Raw genomic sequence first — 23,379 nt, 5'->3', positions numbered from 1 at the left:
CTATATGAACACCATTTAATTAATTGAAATTTAATGACTCAGCAAACACATAAATAACGTTTTAAAAATGGAAATATATTAAAATTACAACATTTTGTCTAAATAACAAGTTACTAAAAATAAATAAATAAATAACATAACTTAACAAACAAACAAATAATTCTAATAATAATAATAATGATGATGATGGTGATGATAATAATAATAATAATAATAATAATAATAATAATAATAATAATAATAATAATAATGATGATGCTTCATATAGCATTTACTTTATTTTTTATAAAAAATAATCATATATGAAATATACTTCGAATGCGTCGTCCTCTAATTTTCAAATACAAGTAAAAGGTGATTTAAATGTTTTGAATGAACAGTAAACAGTTCATTGTCTCTCGTCTGTACGTCATGAAGCTCATTCTAATGGCGTCCCAGGAAGAACTTCATTTCCCATGATCCCCTTGGGCTGCCCGGCGTTGCAGCTGCATGCACGCTGTTGCACAGCACCTCCGTTAAAGCGCCTCATAAGCGCGTGCCGCTAGCTGGATTTGCTACGTGAGCAGTGAACGTGTTGCTCGGTTGTTGCAGTCATGACAGAGCCGGTAGATGCGATGTGCGAGCAGCTCATTAAGGCTGTGACCGTCATGATGGACTCGGAAACCAATCAGCGGTACCGACTGGAGGCTTTGAAGGTGCTTATGAGAACCGATTAGCTACACGGCTAACAGTGTTTAGCTGGGGCTGCTAAACTGCTGCCCGGCTAAAGCTAACGTTTTTAAACAAACATTTAGACCTCACTACATTTCAAGTGTACTTAGATAAATAAACTTTATAGCTAGATGTATTTCTACGTTATATATCTCGGTTATTGACGTTTAGCAGTTAGCTAAATAAACATCTGTCCGTGACTTTGTCCTAAATAGTTTCTTTCCCCTATTCTAGTGCACTTGTTATATAGTGTGATGAATGTTTATGTATGTGCCATATATAGTGCACTTCTTGTGCTATACGAATATATTTGGGACACAGCCCGTATGCTACATGTAGAGAGAGGTGTTACGGTTTGGGGTTTCCACGGTAACCGCGATAACGTAGTGGTAAAATATCACGGTTTCTCGGTATTTATCGACCATTAGAAAACTAAATAATTAAATAAACAAGCCGGTGGTGATTATTAAAAAGAATATTTACTATTAATTTACTTTTTAATCCACATAACGTAGCTACCTGTGAAATCGTGTATCGTGCGAAATATAGCATTTTTTTAATTTTAAGTTAATAACAATTGATTTTTGTTTCAGTTTTGTGAGGAATTCAAAGAAAAATGCCCGTTTTGTATACCATGTGGCATTCAGCTGGCAGATAAATCCCAGGCGGCGGTGGTGAGACATTTTGGATTACAAATATTGGAACATGTTATAAAGTAAGTACGACTTTACGTATAAACCACAAAAGTTAATATTTCTGTGTTAGACTATACACCAATGGTCTGTATGTTGTGTAACCAGGTTCCAGTGGAACGACATGCCACAGCAAGATAAAGTGCATTTGAAAGACTGCATTATGGAGATGCTGACCAATGTGAGTAGTGAACAGGGTTGCCAGGCCTCATATTTCTGTTTTGTTCTCATTCAGTGTCAGTACCCGGCACTTCTGCCCCTCTTCCGCTACATTAGCAAAGCCGCAACTGATGCGTGAAGTGTGCATTCCACACTTCATTTTTCTTTGGTTGAATGAGTGCATCATCCCGGTACATGAAGCTCAGTTCCTTTTGGAATCAGTGTAAAAATACTACTGATACTGTTTACGCTACGAAATGATATGAAACAGTGCATAACTACGTGACTTAGGACGTGCCTTATGTTCCAATTATTTGGTTTAAAACGAGATTTTGTGAGTATGTATATACAGTAGCCCAGAAATTCAGACTTCTCAGGTATAACCGTGTCCACACCTAGAACGTTCTAGGAACCGTGATGGGAAACGACTCGGTGAATTCCCTGTAAAAATTCATGATTTTAGATGTGATGTGAGCGGTGATCAGTCTTTTATTTACACAGGGAACATATCCCATCTTGGAAGAGGAGAGTCATATTAAAGATGCTCTTTCGAGGATTGTGGTGGAGATGATCAAGAGAGAATGGCCTCAACAGTGGCCAGATATGCTGAAAGAGATGGAAACACTCACTACATTTGGGGTACATGTTGTTTATGTGCTTGGCTGTCACGCGATTGCATACTCGCATTGTGCTGCTCTGACTCCCAACTCTTCGACAAAACGTCTTGTAATTCCTCTTATTCAGGACACACAGACGGAGCTGGTGATGCTGATCCTGCTGCGGCTGGCCGAGGATGTGATCACGTTCCAGACTCTGCCCCATCAGCGCCGGAGAGACATCCAACAAACACTGACGCAGAATATGGACAGCATCTTTAACTTCCTCCTGACCATTCTGCAGCAGCACGTCGACGAGTACAGGAATCTGGTAGGATCGAATAGAGTAGGACATAAAGACATGTAAATATCTGTTCAGAGCAGAAAGAACACTACTTAAAGTTATAAGCATGTATGCCTCACACAAAGGTTGGGTACTCGATTATGTACTCTGTCCAGTGTGCATGTAATTTTCCTGATCTTTCTCTCTTCTTGCTTTTGTCCCCCAGAAAGTACTTCCAGGACAGGAGTTAAAGGTAAAGCTCAAGCTGAACTGTGCTGTCAGTGATTGCTTTTCACTTACAAATGCAGAGCGTACTTTGCCACGGCATCACAATTTTTAATAAAATGTTGTTCTTGCCTTTCTTTTGTCAGGCTAAAGCTCATTGCCGAGTCAGCGTGACCACCTTAAACACTCTGGCTGGGTACACAGACTGGGTTGCTCTGATTCACATCACAAACAACAGCTGCCGGTTACTAGAGATCTTGTGCTTACTCCTGAGCGAACCGGAGCTTCAACTGGAGGCTGCTGAATGTCTGCTCATAGCAATCAGCAGGAAAGTGAGTGAAATGTTGTCGAAACACTGTCAAATATAATGAGAATACACTCACCGACCTGACGTTAGGACCACCTGTACACCTGATTGACTTTTTAGTTATCCGATGAGCCAAACATGTTGCAGCAGCTCTTAGTTAATGACCAAGGACTAATGAGAACAGCCTGGCAGGTTCAAGCTGACAGGAAGGCTACAGTACATCAAATAAGCAGTCTATACGGACACGGTGGGCAGCAAAGTATCTCAACATGCACAAGCTTTGAATCCTAAGGCTTGAGACTGGACGGGTCACACTGTGTTTCACTCCTGTTAGTCATGAACAGGGATCTGACATTAAAGAATCACGCAAACTGCACGGCAGAAAACCGGCATAAACATCGGCCGTTGTTTTCCAGACACCGATAATTAATTACATAATTGCACGAATGGCATTAAGCTTAGATTCTAAACAAACAACCAACTCTGATAAATACATTAGATATCAATACATGTCGGATGTGTACTATCTGTTTGCTGTGTCATTTCTGACCTCTGTACAGGGGAAACTGGAAGACAGGAAGCCACTCATGGTGCTCTTTGACGACGTGGCCATGCACTACATTCTGTCGGCCGCCCAGTAAGTCTTAACTGCTCTTTGTAACACACTACTAATGAGTCATTTAAACGTGTCAGAAGGGTTGGGAAAACCCCGGAGGTTTTCTACTACACATAATCCGGAAAATAACATATTTCCCTGAACACACTCTCTCTCTTCTGCGTGTATCACAACCGTAAGGACTGTTCAGGCATTTTAAAGAGGAGTTACATTCAAATTTCATTGTCTCTGCTGAAAAGCATCAACACTGCAGGTAAACTCAGCTTCTATATACTAAATTTAAATAATCAGTCACTCCATTTGATGAAACCAGTGCTGAAATATACACATCAGTCCAGAACTAGTCACTGATTAATTGAACTGGGTTCTGAACTGGTTTGAAGTGAGCTGTTGTGAGTTTGAATCCCAGCAAGCAAGCTGCTAAAATGAGATTAAAACTCAAGTCGTTCTGGATAAGGGTGTCTGCCAGATTCTACTGCACATGCAGTTCATGACCTGGGTTGTGATTGACAGATCAGGGTTCAAGCCCCAGTGCTGCAAAGCTGCTACAATTGGGCCCTTGTTCGAGGCCCTTAACCCTCTCTCTCTTGATACACATGCTGTATCATGGCTGACCCTGTGCTCTGACCCCAAAATTCCAATGTTGGGAAATGTGAAAAAAAGGGTCTGTAATGTATATGTGACACAAATAAAGGCTTCTGTTCTTCTATTCAAGCTTCAAGCAGACAAAATGTTTAGAAATTTGTACGTTTTGTTGAAATGTTATATTTGTTTGTTTTTTTTTAGTTTTTTTTTTAAAATAAAGTCCAGTTGTCAAACAGCTTTGATCAGACTGGTTTTCCCCAGAACGCCCACTGTGCCCACATGACCAGTCATTTTGTAATTTTAACTGTAGATCAGTGGAAGTGGGGCCCAGCGAGATAAGATACACCTTCCTGAAGAGGTTATGCCAGGTGCTGTGTGCTCTAGGCAGCCAGCTCTGCGCCTTAGTGGTAAGCCTGTTCTTTGTGTGACGTTTTTCATCATATATACATGTATCGTAATCACGTGGAAGCTGATGGTCATGTTTTGGCGTAGGGTTCACCTGTGGAAGTGGAGGTGCCTGCTAACCTAGGTAAATACCTGGAAGCCTTCCTCGCCTTCACTTCTCACCCCAGTCAGGTAAAATGCCTTCAAACGATTATGCATTGAGCCGGGGAATGAAATGTATGTACCTAACAATGCCGTGCAAACAGTTTCTTAGATCTTGCACACAGACGACCTGGGGAAACATTTTCAGACACGAAGTTTTATCTAAGGAGCCTGTTGTTATACAGATGGTTGTTAAATATTTAAATGCAACCATGACCAACCTTGTGAAGGTGAGTAGAGCGAGGGGGAAATAGGCATTTATTGACCTACCATTTCCAAAAGGTTGTTGTGCTGTAGTAATTTTTATTTGTCATTTGCAGTCAGGATTCCCATCGAAGAACGACAGTCCGGCTTGCGAATACACCCGCGTGGACTTCGACAGCGACGAGGACTTCAATGCTTTCTTTCACTGTAAGCAAACTGCTTATTAGCTGTAGGAATCGTACAGGGCTTAGATCCTAACATCATATTTTTATTATTATTCATTTCTATAGCTTTTCGGGCCCAGCAGGGTGACGTAATTCGCCATTCTTGTAAGATTGCTCCTCTTGAAGCCTTCCAGATTGCTGGGGAATGGTTACAATATCAGCTCAACCTCAACACTGGAAATGCTCTGTGTGAGTTTAAATCTTGACCTTTGTGGATGTTTCGTCCATTGAGCTTTTCTGTATCATGTCTGACTGCGTTTTTCAGTGATCTTTATGAAGGTATATCTGTCCAGTGACTGTCATAATCTGCCTGAAATCAATCAGCAGTACAGATAACATGCTAATAATAATAATAACAATAATAATAATAATAATAATAATAATAATAATAATAATGTGTGACTTTATGATACAATTCAACCTTGTAAATGGCAGCAATGTCTAGTTTCAGTTTTTGAAATGTTTACTCAGTCATTTTGAATGTTTCCGGTCTGAGCTTCTGAGAAATCCATCTAGTTTGTTTGACAGATTTAGCTTTTCTTGTGTATAACTTCTGTCACATAGATTAAGTCTATTGAGTTCTGGTCTTTTCTTCGATTAGCATAACCAGCGTGTGTTTTGTTTTGTTTTTTCTCTCTCCAGCGAGCATGATTATGTTTAGGATGATTATGTGTTTAGTAAAATGTCCCACACAAATGGTTTGAACTGAGGCAATATACAGAGATAATAATTCCAGTTCTGGTTTGTTTCTCTTGAACAGCTAAAACAGCCGTGCAGTGGGAAGCCATGACCTTTTTCACAGACAGTGTGATGGGAACGCTTTTTAAAGTCTTGGAGAAGGAGGTATACCTTATATCTCTTGTTAATTAATACATCTTTGTAAAATTATCTCGTTTCACATTATGCTCTGTTCCTCTCCTGCTTCTCTTATTGAATAGAAGCTGCCTGTTGATCAAGGCATAGAGCTTCTGCACGCTGTAGTGAACTACGAGACGCGTGATCCCGTCATCCTGTCCTGCATCCTCACCAACCTCTCCACTCTCTTCCCCTTTGTCTTGCATCGCCCAGAAATTCTACCCCAAGTATTCTTCAAGGTGAGATATCTCCATGTGCTTCAGTTCAGTTGTACACCACGTTCTCATTAGCACTACACACACACATGTCTATTTTCTATACTTATTTATACCTGAGAAAGTCTTCACTATAGAACCAAAAGTCCAGGGCAGTCCAGTGTATTGGAAAGGACTGTTTTGGGCGCAAGTTTCAGTCCAACCGAGCAGAAGCCGTGCGTTAGTCTACTAAAAGCTCTACTGATAAACTGTTTAAACAGGTACAGTCAAGTGTGGCTCCTGCTTGTTTGGAATGAAAACCTCCACATACACCTGCCCTTTGTAGATAAGATCCAAGGGTGGATGGATGGATATGGGGTGGGTGGATGGATAAATGGATATAGGGGAGCGTGGATGGATAAATGAATATGGGGTGGATGTATGGATGGATATATATAGGGGTAGGTGGATGGATGGATATGAGGGTGGGTGGATGAATAAATTGATATAGGGGTGGATGGATGGATGGATGGATGGATATAGGGGTGGGTGAATGGATGGGTGGATAGATATGGGGTAGGTGGGTGGGTGGATAGATGGATGGATATAGGGGTGGATGGATGGATGGATATAGGTGTGGATGGGTGGGTGGATGTATGGATGAATATAGGGGTGGGTGGATGGATGGATGGATGGATATAGGGGTGGATGGATGGGTGGATAGATATAGGGGTAGGTGGATGGATGGATATAGGGGTGGGTGGATAGATGGATGGATATAGGGGTGGGTGGATAGATGGATGGATATAGGGGTGGGTGGATGGATGGATGGATGGATGGATATGAGGGTGGGTGGATGAATAAATTGATATGGGGTGGATGGATGGATGGATATAGGGGTGGATGGATGGATGGATGGATATAGGAGTGGGTGGATGGATGGGTGGATGCATGGATGAATATAGGGGTGGATGGATGTATGGATATAGGGGTGGGTGGATGGATGGGTGGATAGATATAGGGGTAGGTGGATGGATGGATATAGGGGTGAGTGGATAGATGGATGGATATAGGGATGGGTGGATGGATGGATATAGGGAGGGGTGGATGGATGGATGAATATAGGGGTCGGTGGATGGATTGGTGGATAGATATAGGGGTAGGTAGATGGATGGTTATAGGGGTGGGTGGATGGATAAATTGATAGGGGTGGGTTGATGGATGGATGGGTGGATGGATATAGGGGTGGGTGGATGGATGGTTATAGGGGTGGGTGGATGGATAAATTGATAGGGGTGGGTTGATGGATGGATGGGTGGATGGATATAGGGGTGGGTGGATGGATAAATTGTTAGGGGTGGGTTGATGGATGGATAGATAGATATAGGGGTGGGTGGGTGGATGGATAAAATGATATGGGGTGGGTGGATAGATGGATCAGGATGGTAGGATGGGTGGATATGGAGAGATGGATGGATAGATGGATATAGATAGATATATAAGTGGCTGATTTGAACATGTAATTTAATGCATCCTTGTGTGTGTGTGTGTGTGTGTGTGTGTGTGTGTGTGTGTGTGTGTGTGTGTGTGTGTGTGTGTCGCTTAAAGCTATTTCCTGCCATCACATTTGAAGTGGTTGAAGAAATCAAGGTAAGAGTTCATGAAATGGTTTTATTTAAATCATTAACATGAATATTTACATCACATATTACTTTCTGGCCAATAATAACTTCATCTCACAGGATTTGCTGAACGTTTTATCCTCGTCCAATATCGCGCTACTTAAATCAAACAGAAATCTGCACGACAAATTACGACCCCTTAGAAGAAATCTGCTCATCTGAACAGAACACGGAGCTGGTGCCTGTATTCTAAAGTGACAGTCTGTTTTTATGAAATGCCACATTTACAGGCTCCTCGAACGCGGGCAGTGAAGAACGTCCGAAGACACGCCTGCTCATCCATCATCAAGATGTGTCGAGATTATCCGGAGTTTATACTGGTAGACTCCTAGAATTATTTATTCATGCGATAGTAGAACAAAAGGCTTTATTTTCTGTAACCCTATTCTTTAATATTGAATCCGAGTCATGTGTTATGTGAAACGTAAATAAACCCTAAAAACAAGAAGCCCTAGACAGAACCGATGCGACCTGACAGCGTATTTCTTTCTTTCAGCCGTGCTTTGACATGCTTTACACTCGAGTGAAGGAGCTGTTTACCAACGAGCTGCTGCTGACTCAGATGGAGAAGTGTGCACTCATCGAGGCGCTGGTGCTCATCAGCAACCAGTTTAAAGACTACAACAAGCAGAAGGCCTTCTTAGAAGAGCTCATGACCCCTGTAACTGCACACTGGCTCTCAGAGGAGATGTACAGGTACGGATTATATCAGAGCTAATCGTTATTAAAAGGTTCGTTCAGGCCGCCGGTGTGCTCGGGAGTGGACGCTTTCTAGAAATAATTCTCTTTACGGTCCATTTAATTATCGGCGATGAGTGATGGAATGAAATTTCTAATTTCTACCCACGCCACCTTGGATTTTACTGCATTTTGTTGGACATTAGTTATTTGGTTCTGTACAAAGATTCATGAAATGCCTAACAAAGAAATTGATATAATAAAGCACACTCTCTGCACCCAGACTGTCAAACCTTCAATCCTTTCATTCGGCCTACATTTTTTTTCTTGCTGTTTGGTCACGTGATGCGTTCAGTACACGTATCGCAGACGGCACAATTAAAGGTGGGGTATACGTTGTTTCAGAAATGCTTCAGAAAACTGAGTCAGGCCGACTAACAAAACAAACGTGTAGCCAATGAGCAGAAAGGGGCGTGTCTTGACAATATGGGCAGAGAGAGTATTCAGTGCGCATGTCTGACATTAGCCGAAAGCGGTTGAAATATTGACATGGCGGATAAAAACGAAAAGCTAAAAAAGGCTTACGATAAGGCAAGAAGCAGGACGTGTTAATATAGGATCAGCTTGTTTGTTTTGGTGATTTCAAATGTCAGCAATGGCTTTGAAACATATAGGGGTGGGTGGGTGGGTGGGTGGATGGATGGATATAGGGGTGGGTGGATAGATGGATGGATATTGGGTGGGTGGATGGATATAGGGGTTGGTGGATGGATGGATATAGGGGTGGGTTGATGGATGGGTGGATGGATATAGGGGTGGGTGGATAGATGGATGGATATAGGGGTGGGTGGATAGATGGATGGATATAGGGGTAGGTGGATAGATGGATGGATATAGGGGTGGGTGGATAAATGGATGTATATAGGGGTGGGTGAGTGGATGGACATAGGGGTGGATATCCCACCTTTAAGTGGAATGCCTTTCCTGTATATGGACTAGGTCATTAACACAGTGGAACAAGGTCACTGCTGATTTTCTGATTTTTTTCAGCAGTCATCTGACTTGATTGTGTGTTGCAGCTTCCTTTTGCAAGCTCTATTGATTTATTTCATTTTTTTCCCTTTCAGTGGATTATTTTGGGATTTATATAAAAGTTGTTCCAAATTTATTTCCTGGTTGTAATACTACAGAAGGTGTAGTGAAATAGTTGTGCAGTAACTCTGAAGAACCAGATTAGTCAGGCAGTGTAATCAGTTAAGAATACTACGTCTAAGAGATGTAGAGAAAACCACTCATTTAGGTTTGTTTTTCTTTCTCTTTTCTCCCGTGTGCAGTGTTTTGTCAGATCCAGCAAGCTTTATTACGTTTATCGGTGCTGATCAGGTCAACAACGAACCCGGCACCGAGGACCAAACGGGGATCAACAGGTCAAGGGTAAACCTGAGCCGTCCGTACCATCTCAGTAATATCAGTCGTGTTTAATTAAAAACGGAACAAATTAAGATTAGATGTTAATAAAAATGTTAATAATAAATAAAGGTTTTGGGGATAATTTAATGTCCGAATGTTTGTGTGTAAGTGAGAAGCGTAGATTTAAAGTACACATTTTATTTCTGAACACTTTCATGTCCATTCTCAGATTAGTTTTTGTGTATACACCATTCTGGGTGTGGTGAAGCGAGCACGCTGGCCTGCTGACATGGAGGAAGCCAAAGCCGGGGGTTTCGTACTGGGATACTCTCCTGCTGGAGCAGCGATCTACAGAAACCCCTCCACAGAGCCCCTGCTGGCCCTGCTTCCAAATCTGCTCACGCTCATCAGGTGCTCTGTCTGTCTGTGCCTGTCTGTCTGTGCCTGTCTGTCTGTGCCTGTCTGTCTGTGCCTGTCTGTCTGTGCCTGTCTGTCTGTGCCTGTCTGTCTGTGCCTGTCTGTCTGTCTGTGCCTGTCTGTGCCTGTCTGTCTGTCTGTGCCTGTCTGTGCCTGTCTGTCTGTCTGTGCCTGTCTGTCTGTCTGTGCCTGTCTGTCTGTCTGTGCCTGTCTGTGCCTGTCTGTCTGTTTGTGCCTGTCTGTCCGTCTGTGCCTGTCTCTGTCTGTCCGTCTGTGCCTGTCTGTCCGTCTGTGCCTGTCTGTCTGTTCGCTCGCTCGCTCGCTCGTATAATTCAAAAAGCTGGTCAGAAATGATTAATAACAGCAAGTCCTGACTACAGCCATTTATCAGATGTCCGGTTACATTCCATATCGATGACTATAGGTTGATTGTCTGTAACAGCAGCACAGACTGTAGATATGGATGCAAGCTTTACGTTAATACTCTTGTTCTTTCACACAAGATCCCGTATGCTAAAGGTTTATTTGGTGTTTTTTATTTATTTATTTATTTATTTATTTTTTTATAACAGTCATCTGTAAAGCTGTAGCAAAGTTTTCCTGAGTCTGACAACGGAACCAGAAAACCTTCTGTTGTAGAGATATAAAGCACTTTAAACCCACTGATGATCCCTGAGAAGATTATTTCCAATAAAAGCATGTTCGCACTGTTTTATCGCTTGCCGATTACAAAAGAAATAAGTCGTCAGCTTTCACCCGACGTTCCAATAACAGAGTCGTACACGTAGGAAACATTTGTCTGTCTATCTGAAAGCTTTCTAAATGTCTCTGAGCGCTTTTAAACTGTTAAAAACGAGGCCGTATCACCGGCTAGCATCGATTAGGCTTCAGTTAGAGTACGCGGCCTCAGCCAAGGTTTCTTTAGGTGATTAAACACGTCTTAAGCATTATCTTTCATGTACCTTACTAATACTAGTAAAATCTTGTAATACAAGTGTTGTTTATGGGCTAAACAGAGCTGTAATGACACGTACCTCATTCTCATTTCAGGACCCACAACAGCTTATTTCTGCCAGAGAACCTTTCTCGGCTCAGCGAGCCCTTCGCCCGGGCGTACGACGTCATGGATGTGGAGAAGAATCTCATTTTAGGTACACGGTAAACATCTAAACATCTCTTGCGACGCGTCCGACGTAGATACAGACACGAATACTCGAATCTTAAAACCGTTAATCACTTTCGCACAGGAATCTCTCAGCCGTTATCGGACGTGTACGACTCTCCGGTGTATAAAAGCGCGCTGGAGCGGACGCAAGGATTCTTCTGCACACTTTATGACAACTGGTGAGAAAAGTTCAAAGCTCTCTCTCTCTCTCTCTCTCTCTCTCCCTGAGAGCAGGTGATCTGAGATTGTAGTCATTTTAACCAGCGGTTAGAACGGCATTACATCATCTAAGTAAAAAGTCGGAGTAGTCGCTGAACAGAAAATATTCACACGTAATCAGGTTTATGGATTTTTTACACAATTAACTTTTTCTGTTTGATGCTATTTTTTTATGTTCATAGGAAGTCCGGTGTCTAAATCTGACTCGGATCGAATCCTGCATGTATTTTATAGGTGATAGGTTTATAGAGAGAGAGTGCTGAGAGACTTTTATTTATTTATTTATGTTCCTTATTCTCTTGCAGTTACCATGTGCTAGGACACGCTGGCCCGGCCTTGCAGCAGGACTTTTATACAATAGAGGGCTTGGTGGAGAAGCTGGTAGGTTCTGCTCTTATTCACCTGGAGCATGTTCCTGACCACAGGCTACGCCCTTTGCTTCATATCCTTTATGTCAGGTCATTGATGTACTGAACCATGCAGGACATCATCTTCAACTTACTCCGTCGACCAAAATATTCTACAGTGTGTATATATACACAATCTATAGAGTCTGTATGTATATCCACGTATATAACATAAAATAATAAGACGGTCAGGTTTGAGCATCTGGAGTTTTCTGTGTCATTTTCACCTTAACGGAATCTGTGATCACGGGTGTTCCTGAAACCGCTGGTCACTTCCTGCCCTCGGGAATATTACGAGAGTCTTCTCTGTCCGGTGCTCGGCCTTCTATTTTCTCACCTGCTCCAGGTAAAAACCTTCACCTTATTCCGAAGGACTATGACTATAAACCTCGAAGTAATGAAAAGAAGCCGGTTTCTAAATCCACTGCTGTGTTATTCACAGAGACTGAACCTTCGGTGGCAGATCATCAACCAGAGGACTAGCGTGTGGTGAGCGATTTGCTGCCTTCATTCTGTTGTGTGTTAGCGTACCACAAAAATATAAAAAAAAATCCGCCTTAATAACTAAAAACGGCCGACGAGTCCGATCGACACGTACACAAATCTCAACTCGAGTTTCCTCGTTCACTGATCCTGAGCTCTCGCTTTCTGACAACCCCCCCCCCCCCAGCTACATATTTCTTGATATACGATCTCCGTCGACTTTAATATGAACACCTGTTCACCTGCATGTTTATTCATCTAATCAGCCAGTCATGTGGCAGAAGTGCAGTACATAAAATCAGGCAGATCCACGTTATGGATGTTGGTGCCAAATGGCTTGTTTTGAGTACCTGCTGGGAATTACCCGCACAACGGTCTCGAGGTTACACAGAACGTCGTGGAAAAATGGAAAACGTCGAGTGAGCAATTGTTCCGTGAATGGAAACACGGACGCTTGTCGATAAGAGAGATCAGAGAAAAAGAACAAGATCCTCAAACCTTGAGGTGATGCGGCTATAAAAGCGGATCGCTTCTGAATCTGAGACGCTCACCACCAATTGTAGAGTGCTTTTGAGTAACCAGAGCCTTCGTGTCAGCTCAGACCAGCCAAACAAGGTGTTATAGACTCCCACAACCTCCCTTCACGGGATGTTTTTCTTTTTGTGTAAAGACTTAAGGTTGTTTCTGAAATGTACACACACTTTTACAGCGTTCTGATTGGCTGATAACTGCATAGGTGTACAGGTGTTCCTATTAAAGTGTGTCTGTAGTATATTGGGCCTTTCTTAACATATAGATCCAGTCTGGTAATATCTTTTATTTATTTATTTGTTTGTTTGTTTGTTTGTTTTAAACCAGTGGTCCAGATGACGACGAGGCTTATGAGGAGAATCAGGTGTCTCAAGAGATGCTGGAAGATCGGCTCGTGCGCTTGGCCACTCGAGAGGTCATGGATCTCCTCTGTGAGTGCCATTATTTCTATAAACCGCCGTTTTTATACACGACAGCACACGTCTACTAAAACGAGTCGTTTTACGCTTTTGTCTTGCCAGGCGCATCATGCATATCGAGGAAGTCGCCCGAACCGACAGCAAACAGAGAGGACGCAGACGGTACCTTTTTATCTAAAAAAAAAAAAAAAATCCAAGATATAAAACTCTTAGAATTCTCTTTTTAGAAGTGAGCATTTCTTTATTTAATAGTGAAGTAAAAAATGAGGACGGATGGCAGTATGGCCTGCTGCCTCTAATCTATCGTACGGGTCTAGTTTAGATGATTGTTGGATACTTTTATCTTGTGTAACGCTATCCCGAAGTACAAGGATGCAGGAAAAACAATGATGTTAGAAAGTAATTAGAGACGTTCTGAATTCTGTGTACACCGAGCACGGAGGAGAAAAAGAGGATGCTTGGGAACACAACCCATTGTATCTTCTTCTTCTTCTTCTTCTTCTTCTATTATTTTGTTCTATTTTCTTCTTCTTCTTCTTCTATTATTTTGTTCTATTTTTAGGGGATGATGAAATGATGGCAACCGATTCTTCACAGCTGACTGCGTCACAGAGTTCAGACGAGCTCACTGAACTGGGAAAGTGTCTTCTTAAACACGAGGTAAATTCCGGACATTTCAAGTCGGACGTTTGTTTATTTAACCAGTTAACCAAGGGACTTTTTACACCCGGACACTTCATGTGTTTTCTCTGATCCGATAGCTATCTGATTTGTTAAAACTGTTCCATTTATATCAGGCCACATAAATGCGTCTTGGCGAATCCGATATCGATCCGATCTTTCTACTCCTGCCCAACATGCAAATATATTTTACCTCATTTCCGGGGTAATTAAAATGGACCATGCTTTGGTGTATGCGGTTTTCATAATGCAATCAAAAAGAAAAAACTGCTACAAAAAACCAACCCTGCGTGTCGTCCAAGTTATTTGTTTCTGGCGCGATGCACGACTCGCGAGTCACCTGCGAGTGACGTACTTCCGTTTGGGAGGAGTATAGCGCTGACGTATGTGGCTTGAACAACCACATTCATTTACACCTGTCCAGTTTCATCTGAAATGCGTCCCAGTCCAACTCCTGAAATGGTCTGTGCGATCGGATTTATATCCGTCCCGAAAACGTTTCGGAGGGCATTTACAGCTGGTCTTTTTACCATCGGATAGCTATCAGATCACAGAAAACACATGAAGTGACCAGGTGTAAAAAGCCCCAAAGAGCTCACAATTTTACGCATGTCTTTGTCCATTCGGTTCCGTGACCGTAAGAGATCTATAAGGTGTAATAAGAAAATTTGTGTGTACCTTTTGTCAGACGAATGAATTAGAATTTCTTCTTCGTTATCGTTTCTACCTTCAGGACATCTACATGAATCTGCTGGCCATCTCCTTTAACTCTCTCTCATGGAGGGACACCACTAACTGTCAGCGAGCTGCTACTCTGATCTGCTGGACTTTGTTGAGACAGGTACCAAAAAAAAAAAAAAAGGCCTACAATTCACCTCACGGAGCTGATTTAAGAAAACGGTTTAAGTGTCGGTTTTCCCGCAGGTGGTGGGTGCAAATTTGCTTCCAGATGCCGTGACCTGGCTGTACACCAGAGTGCTGAGCGGTCTGCAGATGCACGGACAGCATGACGGCTGCAGCGCCGCACTGACGCAGCTCGCCCTGCTCATCTATGACGCTCTGGTATCTTTCTCTTCTGTTTCTCTTCGGGCTACAGATAAGCTGTTTTTAGTCTTACTTACTGTAAGACTAAACAGTGTGTAAGTCAGTATACGTTATTAAAACGAGCAAAATGTCTTGGAAATACCTGATTGTTTCATCCAATTACTTAAGATCCTGTGGCAATAGATGGACTGTCAAAAAATATATATATGGCTGGAACAGTTAAATGCAATTTGACCATGTTTTCATGAAGCCAATTCTATTGGTGTCCTGCAGCAAAACGACTAAAATGCGCATCGCTGTTCAAATACTTTCGGACCAGACTATAAATTATCAAGAGATTTCTGAATCTGCAGGAGCATTAGTGTAGCTGATGGCAAAAGACATTTTGTGTTAAATATATCCCAATACTAATCCACAGGTGTCTAGGGCATCGTATTAAATAATAAACAAACTGTAATGTCAATCAGAACCGAACGAACCTGAGCACCGTATCTCTGTCCACAGCGGCCTCAGTACCCAGAACTGCGCACCATCATGAACCAGATCCCTAACGTTCAACCTGACCTGCTAGAGCAGTTCGACCAGAAAACCATCAACCCTGCGTCGCAGAAAGTCGGCGAAAAGAAGAGAAAAGACCAGTTTAAGAAGCTCATCGCTGGAGCTGTAGGGGTAAGACAAACATCGTCCAGAAGGGGGAGCCACTCCCTTTCTGTTCTGTATACACTGTTTTTTGATACATATACACAGTAATCCCTCTCCACTTCGCGGTTCAAGTTTCGCAGCCTCAGCGCATCGCTGATTTTTTCAAAAATATTCATCGAAAAATAAAAACGGTTTCCCAGGATGCCAGACAAAGAGAGAAACTCTCTCCGAGGCTTTGTACATACCCACGGGCACTCAGACAAGGCACGTGATTGGTTCCCGGTGCGAGATCTGATCTGATTGGCTGCACATCATCGCATCCTCTCCCAGCTTCTTCCCTTGTTGTATCTCACCACTCTCGTCCACGCTGTCAACTGTGTCTCGTATTGTGTTCGAAATTAACTTTTCGTTAAGCCCTTACAATGCCTCCTATGCGCCGTGCCCCTGCGAAAGATTCCTCTAGTGAGGCCAAGAGGAAGAGGAAGATGATGACCATCAGTGAAAAGGTCAAACTTAGGGCCAATCCTGCTTCGCAGAGTTTCACCTTTCGCGAGGGGTTCCGGTCCCCATTAACCGTGATAAACGAGGGATCACTGTGTGTGTGTGTGTGTGTGTGTGTGTGTGTGTGTGTGTGTGTGTGTGTGTGTATGTATGTGTGTGTGTGTGTGTGTGTGTGTATATATATATATATATATATATAAAATGTGTGGAAGTTTTTTGATTGTATTCGTCGAGTTGAGATGTGTTTTTTTTTTTTTGCATCAGGTTTTCGTGTTACTTTTAAGACTCTGACCTTCCTCTTTTTTCCATCTCTTCCTCTCGACAGAAACCTCTTGGGCAGCAGTTTAAGAAAGAGGTCCACATCCGAAACCTTCCCTCTCTCTATAAGAAGGTGAAGCCTAACAAAGACATTTTGGTTAACAGCGAGACTGCTGGATTGGTCGCGCTCTTCTCACCAGAACATGATGAACATTAGGGATTTTTTAACTTTTTTTGTTCTCTCTCTCTCTCTTTTTTTTTTTATTTTTTTTTTTATTTTAAATAAACACTTTCTTACATCTTGCGTAACAAAGCTTGGAGACACAGGATGATGATTTTGTTTTGTTTTGTTTAATATTATTTGATGTTGAACCACACAGGAATTACAGTGAGATTTGAAGTTAAGTGCGGGGAAAAAAAAAGAGAGAATTCTTACAAATTCCCTCAGAAGTGAATATATAGCAGATATTGCGTGTTTTCTCCAATAGAAACTGATGACGTGGTAAATTTCAAGAGTTACATTCCATCATGTTCATGAATGATTTTTTTTTTTTTTAACAACTTTAGTTAAACACTAATTGCCATACATCGTGTACAGGAGGCAGTATGTAAAAAAAAAAAAAAAAAAGTGTCTTGTTTCTATTTTGATGTTTTTAATAAATGTAGAATCGAAGGTCTACAATGTGTAGTGCCGATTTTTAATGTCCGACTTTATAACTCATACCTTACGCCCTTATGAGCACTTAGGAGATTTATAAGACCACACTGTAATATATATCACGGCATTTCTACGATGCGCAATACATATTATGCATGAATGAGCAGGCGTTCATAATAAAGTGGACAGTGATTGTGTGTTGAGATATACACCTGCATTTAATCATTGGACTAGTGATAAGAAGATTGTGAGTTCAAATCCCACGAGGCCGGGCACCTGAAAAAAAGGCCCTGAACTCTCCACAACTCAGTTGTATAAATGAGATAATTGGAAGCAGCTTTGAATAAAGACGTCTGCCACATAATATAAATTACTTTATCAACAGAATGAAGAAAACGTCAGATTTATGTGACTCGGGCGTTGGTGTCGGCCGGCCTGGTTTGAGTATTTCATAAACTGCTGATCTGTGATTTATTTATTTATTTATTTACTTACACACAAACACACACAGAGCTCTCTTTAGAGTTTACATACAACGGAGCATAAAATAAAAACCTCGAAGCGAGTGAACATTTCTGTGGGTGGAAACAACTTTCTGATGAGAGGAGTCAGCAGAGTGGCTTAAATAATCACTCTTTGCAGTCGTGGTGAGCAGAAAAGCATCTTGGAACCATGGTGTGATGTGAATGAGCTGTTGATGGTTCGGTTATGTACATGCTGAGATGTTCTATTGCTCAACACAAAGGTAGTGTGTGTGTGTGTTTGCATGTTCTCTCTGTTCTTCTGTTTCCTCTGCATAGCCCCTCTTCCTCCTCCAGTCCAAAAACACACGTTGTAGGCAGAATGTGTGTTTGAACGTGTGTGTGTGTTTCCTGTGATGGATATGACATGTCTTGGGTGCCCTCATCCTGTGTCCTGAGACCCCTGGGGATAGACTCCATTTACCCAGAGACCCTGTCAAGAATAAGCAGTACAGAAAATGGATGATTTCTTAATATTATTGTATTTTGCTGTTTTTCCCCCTTTAATTCTTGAGCATTTAAAGTTTAAAAATCGTAGAGTTTTTCTGCTTGCCCACATGTCTAGTTGAACTCACTGCTCACCGGTGCAGTGGCTGTTTTAGTAATCACGAGTAACATCAGTCTATCAGTGCGTCTCGTCCTTAATGACCGGTTTGAAGGGTCTTTTATCGTAAATACTTTTCATCACCTCACTAAGGAATAAGCTACAAATAACTGCCATGTGTTTCCTCTTAAACAGATCCTTGTGTAGGCTTCTGAGTTTGTCTGCATCTGTATACTGAACAAGTTTGTTCCCTGAGTAAAGGAGTAAAGTCACTAATGTGACTCGGTGGGGGGTGGGGGGAGGGGACCTCAACAAAATAAGTCTTCCGGTCTCTAAGATTTTCTTTCTGCCAAAATGCAGGTGATTTGTGAGCAAGAATAATATAAAGAATGTGAAAAGATAAGTTAAAATATTGAAAAATAGAGGAGAAGGAAAAGAGGGGCAGTGAAACGAGAGATAAGGAAAAAATTAAATGAAGAATGTGACAGAGTCGAGAAAAAGTGGAGAAATGAAGGGAAAGGAAAAGAAAAGAGAGTGGAGAAAGGACAAGTAAGAAAAGGAAGAGTAATATAGGGAAGGAAGGAAAGAAAGAATGGAAGGGCTGGAGGAAGGAAAGACAAAAAGGAAGGACTGGAGAAAGGAAAGACAAAAAGGAAGGACTGGAGAAAGGAAAGACAAAAAGGAAGGACTGGACGAAAGAAAGAAACGAAGAGAAGAATAAAGAGAAAAAGGTGGAAAAGTGTGAAAGAATTAGACGCTGATAGTGTTAAGTTCTCAAAGTCTTTCATGCTAACGTTCATTCCTTCAAATGATCGACATGAAACATCGGCATAATCATCACAATTCCATTACTATAGATGTAAAGATGAGAATTTCATGCGTTTTTTTAAACTGATATACTTTCAAAAAAACGTTTGGAAAATAAGCATAAACTCTAATCTTAAGACAAAGTGTCGATCTGATGCATCACAACAATAATACAAACTATTAACCAGAGATTAAAAACTTTTTTCCCTGTTTTTTTTTTTAATCCCTTCTTCAATATTCCATGGCCCTCTCTTTAGTTATTGCTTTCTGCATATATTTTATAAGCTTTTTAGCCCTATTTATTTTCATGCCATTGGTGGAATAAATTTAGTTTTTCTTTATTTGTTTTTAAATGTGATGTACTTTTCATCACAGAATGACAGGTTCATGATTTATTAACCGATCACCTTTGACTATATGGATCAAACCCAGTTTTTGAGAAGGCCAAATGATTTCTGCTGGATCTCCCAATGAGTACTTGTCTTTAATAAGACAAGTAGTCCCATTCGATTACTTGCCCTGGCTGACACCTCAACAGTCAAAAAAGAGACTTTGACTTGCACTCGATTGGACAGTTTTAGATAGCGCTGAATGTTCTACACTGTTTTACACTCTTAGGAATAAAGTACAGAACAGTACCATTACTTGAGCGATGGATGGGGGTGCACCATCAATAATGTACCTTTACTACAAGGGTCCAGTATCTTAATAGAGCAGATTTTGGGAATTGTACCTGGTGTTTTGGACATATCACGCTGAGCTAGTTAAAAATTAGCCTGTGTACACTAAAGAGTTGCAAAGTTCAATATCCTAGCTGTAGACCAGTATGTTATACAAACACGTCTACGGGGAGGTTGGCTGAGATTAGGCCGCCGCATCATCAGAGCCATTTCACCTGCCTCGTTTCACACCAGGACTGAAGGAACAGCTCCGGAAATGAAGTGCTGATGGTGTTCAGTTCTCAAAGTCTTTCATGCTAACGTTCATTCTTTCAAATGATCAACTTGAAATGACGCGGTTTTATCCACCTTAACTCTTTTTTTACCAGATTGCCCAGGTTTTGGGGTGATCACGTTACCTGTAGCAGTGATTTTATTTTAATGCCACACTCCACGGTGACTTATATTCTTAAAGTACTTTAATCATTTGTAATTCTTTATAAGTTTTTCTGTTTTCCCCTAATCTACTAGGGTCAGTATATTCATAGAAAAGGTTAAAAGTGGAAGGTTAATACAGATGTTTCTATCTTTGAAAAAGGTTTGGAGGTGTTTTCTTCAACCATTAAAATTCTCTGTAAGGTTATACGACAGAGGGAAAAACAAACATCTCACGCTGACTCATTTTATATCAGACATGCCGTGATTAAGTAACTCACTTATTTGTTTATACGGATTGAAAAAGTCCGTTTCCATTCTGCTGGTGTACTGGTGAAACGCTTAATCTTACTCGTGAACCCCGTTAAGACAGTAAGATTGAAGGATTGTACTGTAACCTGTAGGATAGATTTATTTTTCACTCACTGTAGTCTCCATTTTACCAGCACTCTTCATTTAAGTCTCCAACAGTTAATGATTTAAATTAAATGAAAATAAAAATTGTAATGAATTCAGAAATTCCTCTCATGATGAGAATGCGTTCGCTTTTGAGACTGGTTCCTCTCAAGGTTTCTTCCTCATATCATCTCAGGGAGATTTTCCTCTACACCTTCACCTCTGGTTTGATCATTAGGGATAAATTTAGTATATTCGAAATCAACATATTTCTGTAAAGCAGCTTTGTAAAATTATCCCCTGTTAAAAGTTCTATACAAACGAAATAAAGTTGAATTGGTAGAAAACTGAATGTGTTAAATCTGAGGTATAATATTGCAACTCTGTGTGTTGAATGCTCATGAATGTTTTGTTTTCTGAGGAGGAAATTTGTCAGAAATTCTAGAAATGATTGATTGAAGTTCCAGAGATTAACTTCATCCTCTAGTGAATCACATTTTTGTCCTTATCGATGTTTTACTTTTGCGTGTTTGTGATTGGGATTTCAGAGAAAGAGCCACATGTGCTATTTATTTTGATGCCTTTGGTGGAATTTGATTTTTAAAAAAAACTGTTTTTTGTTTTTAAATGTGATGTACTTTTCATCACCCACTACACCCAGTCTGTGTTTCTAATGAGGGCAAACAGATGGCTGGATTCTTGGTGTCTGTCTTTGTCCTGTGCCTTCACAGGGTGCAGTCAGGTGTCCTAATGGCTCTGCTCAAGACCCAAAATGTGTCCCATCGCGTGCCATAGGCCACACGGTCTTCCGCTCGTCTTCCTCCCTGCCCCCACTTACTGTACACACGTCTGATCTCTCCCTCCCCACCCTGTTTGTCGGCGCTCTTTACCGAAGTGAGACATGGCTTAGTTTTTCTAGTGTTCGAGATGCACTATGTCTTTGTGTGCCTGTCTGGGAGATCGATATATATATATATGGTGTTTTTTTTAGGTTTGTTCTTAGTGTAACAGTTTGTAGCTGTATGACTTCAGACGAAGGATCTCATTTTTTACTCAGATCAGATCTGTATATACTGATGGTCCATATTTGTAATGAGAATGCACCTGTCTCTTTAAACAGACATCGATTTGTTGGCTAATTTTTTGATTACTCTCCTCAGGTTCAGCTTCAGTAGAGTTCTGTAGAGTTTAGCTTGAATCAAATTCCCAAATATAATAAATCAGACATTTCCCATTTTTCCAGTAAATATAGTAACTGCTGTCGTTGTCTTTTGTTTTAATTTGGATGTGCTGCAGACACTCGATGATGATGATGGTGATGATGATAATGATGATTGCTACATGATCTCTCCTATGGCCATGTAGGAACAACTTTAACCTGTTAACATGAATACATCCATGTGAATGGTTACGATGATATACACCTTTGTACAAGTTCAGCGATTTTAAAAAAGATGTACAGGTGTAATTAATTGCTTATGAACATTATTTATTTATTTTGCATCCTCAATATCTTGCATATCTATTTTTTTTTGCATAACATCATCTTACAGTAAAGCAAAGAAAGCAAGATAAAAAAAATCAATACTTTGCAATGACAGCGCGCTGATTTATACACGTCCTTGTCCAAGCTTAAATTCTTTCTACAGATTAAAAGGATGGATGGACTGCAGGTATGGAGTGAGAGATGAAAATGCAGCTGTTAATCCTCTCTCTCTCTCTCTCTCTCTCTCTCTCTCTCTCTCTCTCTCTCTCTCTCTCGATACACACACACACACACACACACACACACACACACACACACACACACACACACACACACACACACACACACACACACACACACACACCAGGAGCCTGGCTGCAGATACACCCAACATATGTCTGTCTCTCTATCAGATTAATTGCACCATATTAATATTAATATAGAGTAATAAGGAGAAGTAGGCGGAGTCTGTGTGTGTGAGTGTGTGTGAGGGTGTGTGTGTCTGTGTGTTCATGGACTGAGCAACGAACGAGACATGGTTGGAGGATTAACTAAGCAGATTTTTTTCTTTCCCTTTTTTCTCTTCTTTTTTCAAATACCCCACCTCTCCACCCTGTCCGAAGGGGGCGTTTCAGTTAGTCTCTCTCTCTCTCTCTCTCTCTCTCTCTCTCTCTCTCTCTCTCTCTCTCTCTCTCTCTCTCTCTCTCTCTCTCTCTCTCTCTCTCTTGCTGATCCTCTATCTCAGACAGGACAGCAGCAGCAGCAACAGGACACACACCCACACACATGCACACACATACACATATGCACACTCAGACTGCTCCAGGAAAGATGCTCCAACAAGGTACTTCACTTTTCTTAATCTATTTCTCTTTGTTCTTTCTTTTCTGACTCTCCTGTCCAGGCCGCGGCAATCCCTCACTTCATCAGGACAAGGCTGTGAGTTCCTAGCTGTGTTTATAGCCCTGTTCTGCTTACTTGGCACAAAGATGGTCTGCAGTTTGAGCGTATAGTACTATAGAGTTATACACAGAGCAGGATACAGATGGTGAGAGGTTTGGATGCAGATTTGAGAAACTGTAAATCTTGATTTTTCCTGTGATGTGTTTATGGGTAAAGCTGAGAGACACAACTCTGAT

The 23,379-nt window shown here is 41.3% G+C and overlaps 1 protein-coding gene and 1 long non-coding RNA gene across 2 annotated transcripts in view; both read left to right on the top strand.

Moving 5' to 3' along the window:
• The first annotated feature begins 457 nt into the window (after nucleotides 1–457).
• Nucleotides 458–17,411, top strand: LOC113660773 (exportin-5). Its single transcript, XM_027174559.2, has 32 exons — nucleotides 458–695; nucleotides 1,305–1,426; nucleotides 1,512–1,584; nucleotides 2,064–2,201; nucleotides 2,307–2,489; nucleotides 2,668–2,694; nucleotides 2,813–2,998; nucleotides 3,534–3,610; nucleotides 4,485–4,581; nucleotides 4,667–4,750; nucleotides 4,825–4,950; nucleotides 5,041–5,131; nucleotides 5,215–5,337; nucleotides 5,909–5,991; nucleotides 6,087–6,242; nucleotides 7,806–7,847; nucleotides 8,110–8,199; nucleotides 8,376–8,575; nucleotides 9,892–9,991; nucleotides 10,197–10,378; nucleotides 11,435–11,535; nucleotides 11,632–11,728; nucleotides 12,074–12,210; nucleotides 12,424–12,521; nucleotides 12,618–12,664; nucleotides 13,517–13,620; nucleotides 13,711–13,770; nucleotides 14,171–14,268; nucleotides 15,023–15,130; nucleotides 15,214–15,351; nucleotides 15,838–16,002; nucleotides 16,802–17,411. The coding sequence occupies exons 1-32, from the start codon at nucleotides 594–596 to the stop codon at nucleotides 16,949–16,951; spliced, it is 3,585 nt and encodes a 1,194-aa protein (XP_027030360.1). The 5' UTR covers nucleotides 458–593; the 3' UTR covers nucleotides 16,952–17,411.
• A 5,562-nt stretch (nucleotides 17,412–22,973) lies between these two features.
• The window catches only part of LOC113660686, an 18,205-nt gene continuing 17,799 nt past the window's right edge, over nucleotides 22,974–23,379 (top strand). Inside the window, exon 1 of the long non-coding RNA XR_003444854.2 lies at nucleotides 22,974–23,084. This is a non-coding gene — a long non-coding RNA (uncharacterized LOC113660686). The remainder of the gene's footprint in view (nucleotides 23,085–23,379) is intronic.

Source organism: Tachysurus fulvidraco, chromosome 7 (genome assembly GCF_022655615.1).
Source record: "Tachysurus fulvidraco isolate hzauxx_2018 chromosome 7, HZAU_PFXX_2.0, whole genome shotgun sequence".
Taxonomy (NCBI): Eukaryota; Metazoa; Chordata; class Actinopteri; order Siluriformes; family Bagridae; genus Tachysurus; species Tachysurus fulvidraco.
The sequence above is the reverse complement of the archived record's forward strand: the minus strand, read 5'-3'. Positions and strand labels throughout refer to the sequence as shown.

Bases quoted from the DNA above. Each gene is read 5' to 3' on its own strand.
- LOC113660773 (XM_027174559.2), top strand. From the start codon at position 594: ATGACAGAGCCGGTAGATGCGATGTGCGAGCAGCTCATTAAGGCTGTG. The intron at 9,992-10,196 runs GTAAACCTGAGC...GTCCATTCTCAG, and splicing joins CGGGGATCAACAGGTCAAGG to ATTAGTTTTTGTGTATACAC. The intron at 11,729-12,073 runs GTGAGAAAAGTT...ATTCTCTTGCAG, and splicing joins TGCACACTTTATGACAACTG to TTACCATGTGCTAGGACACG.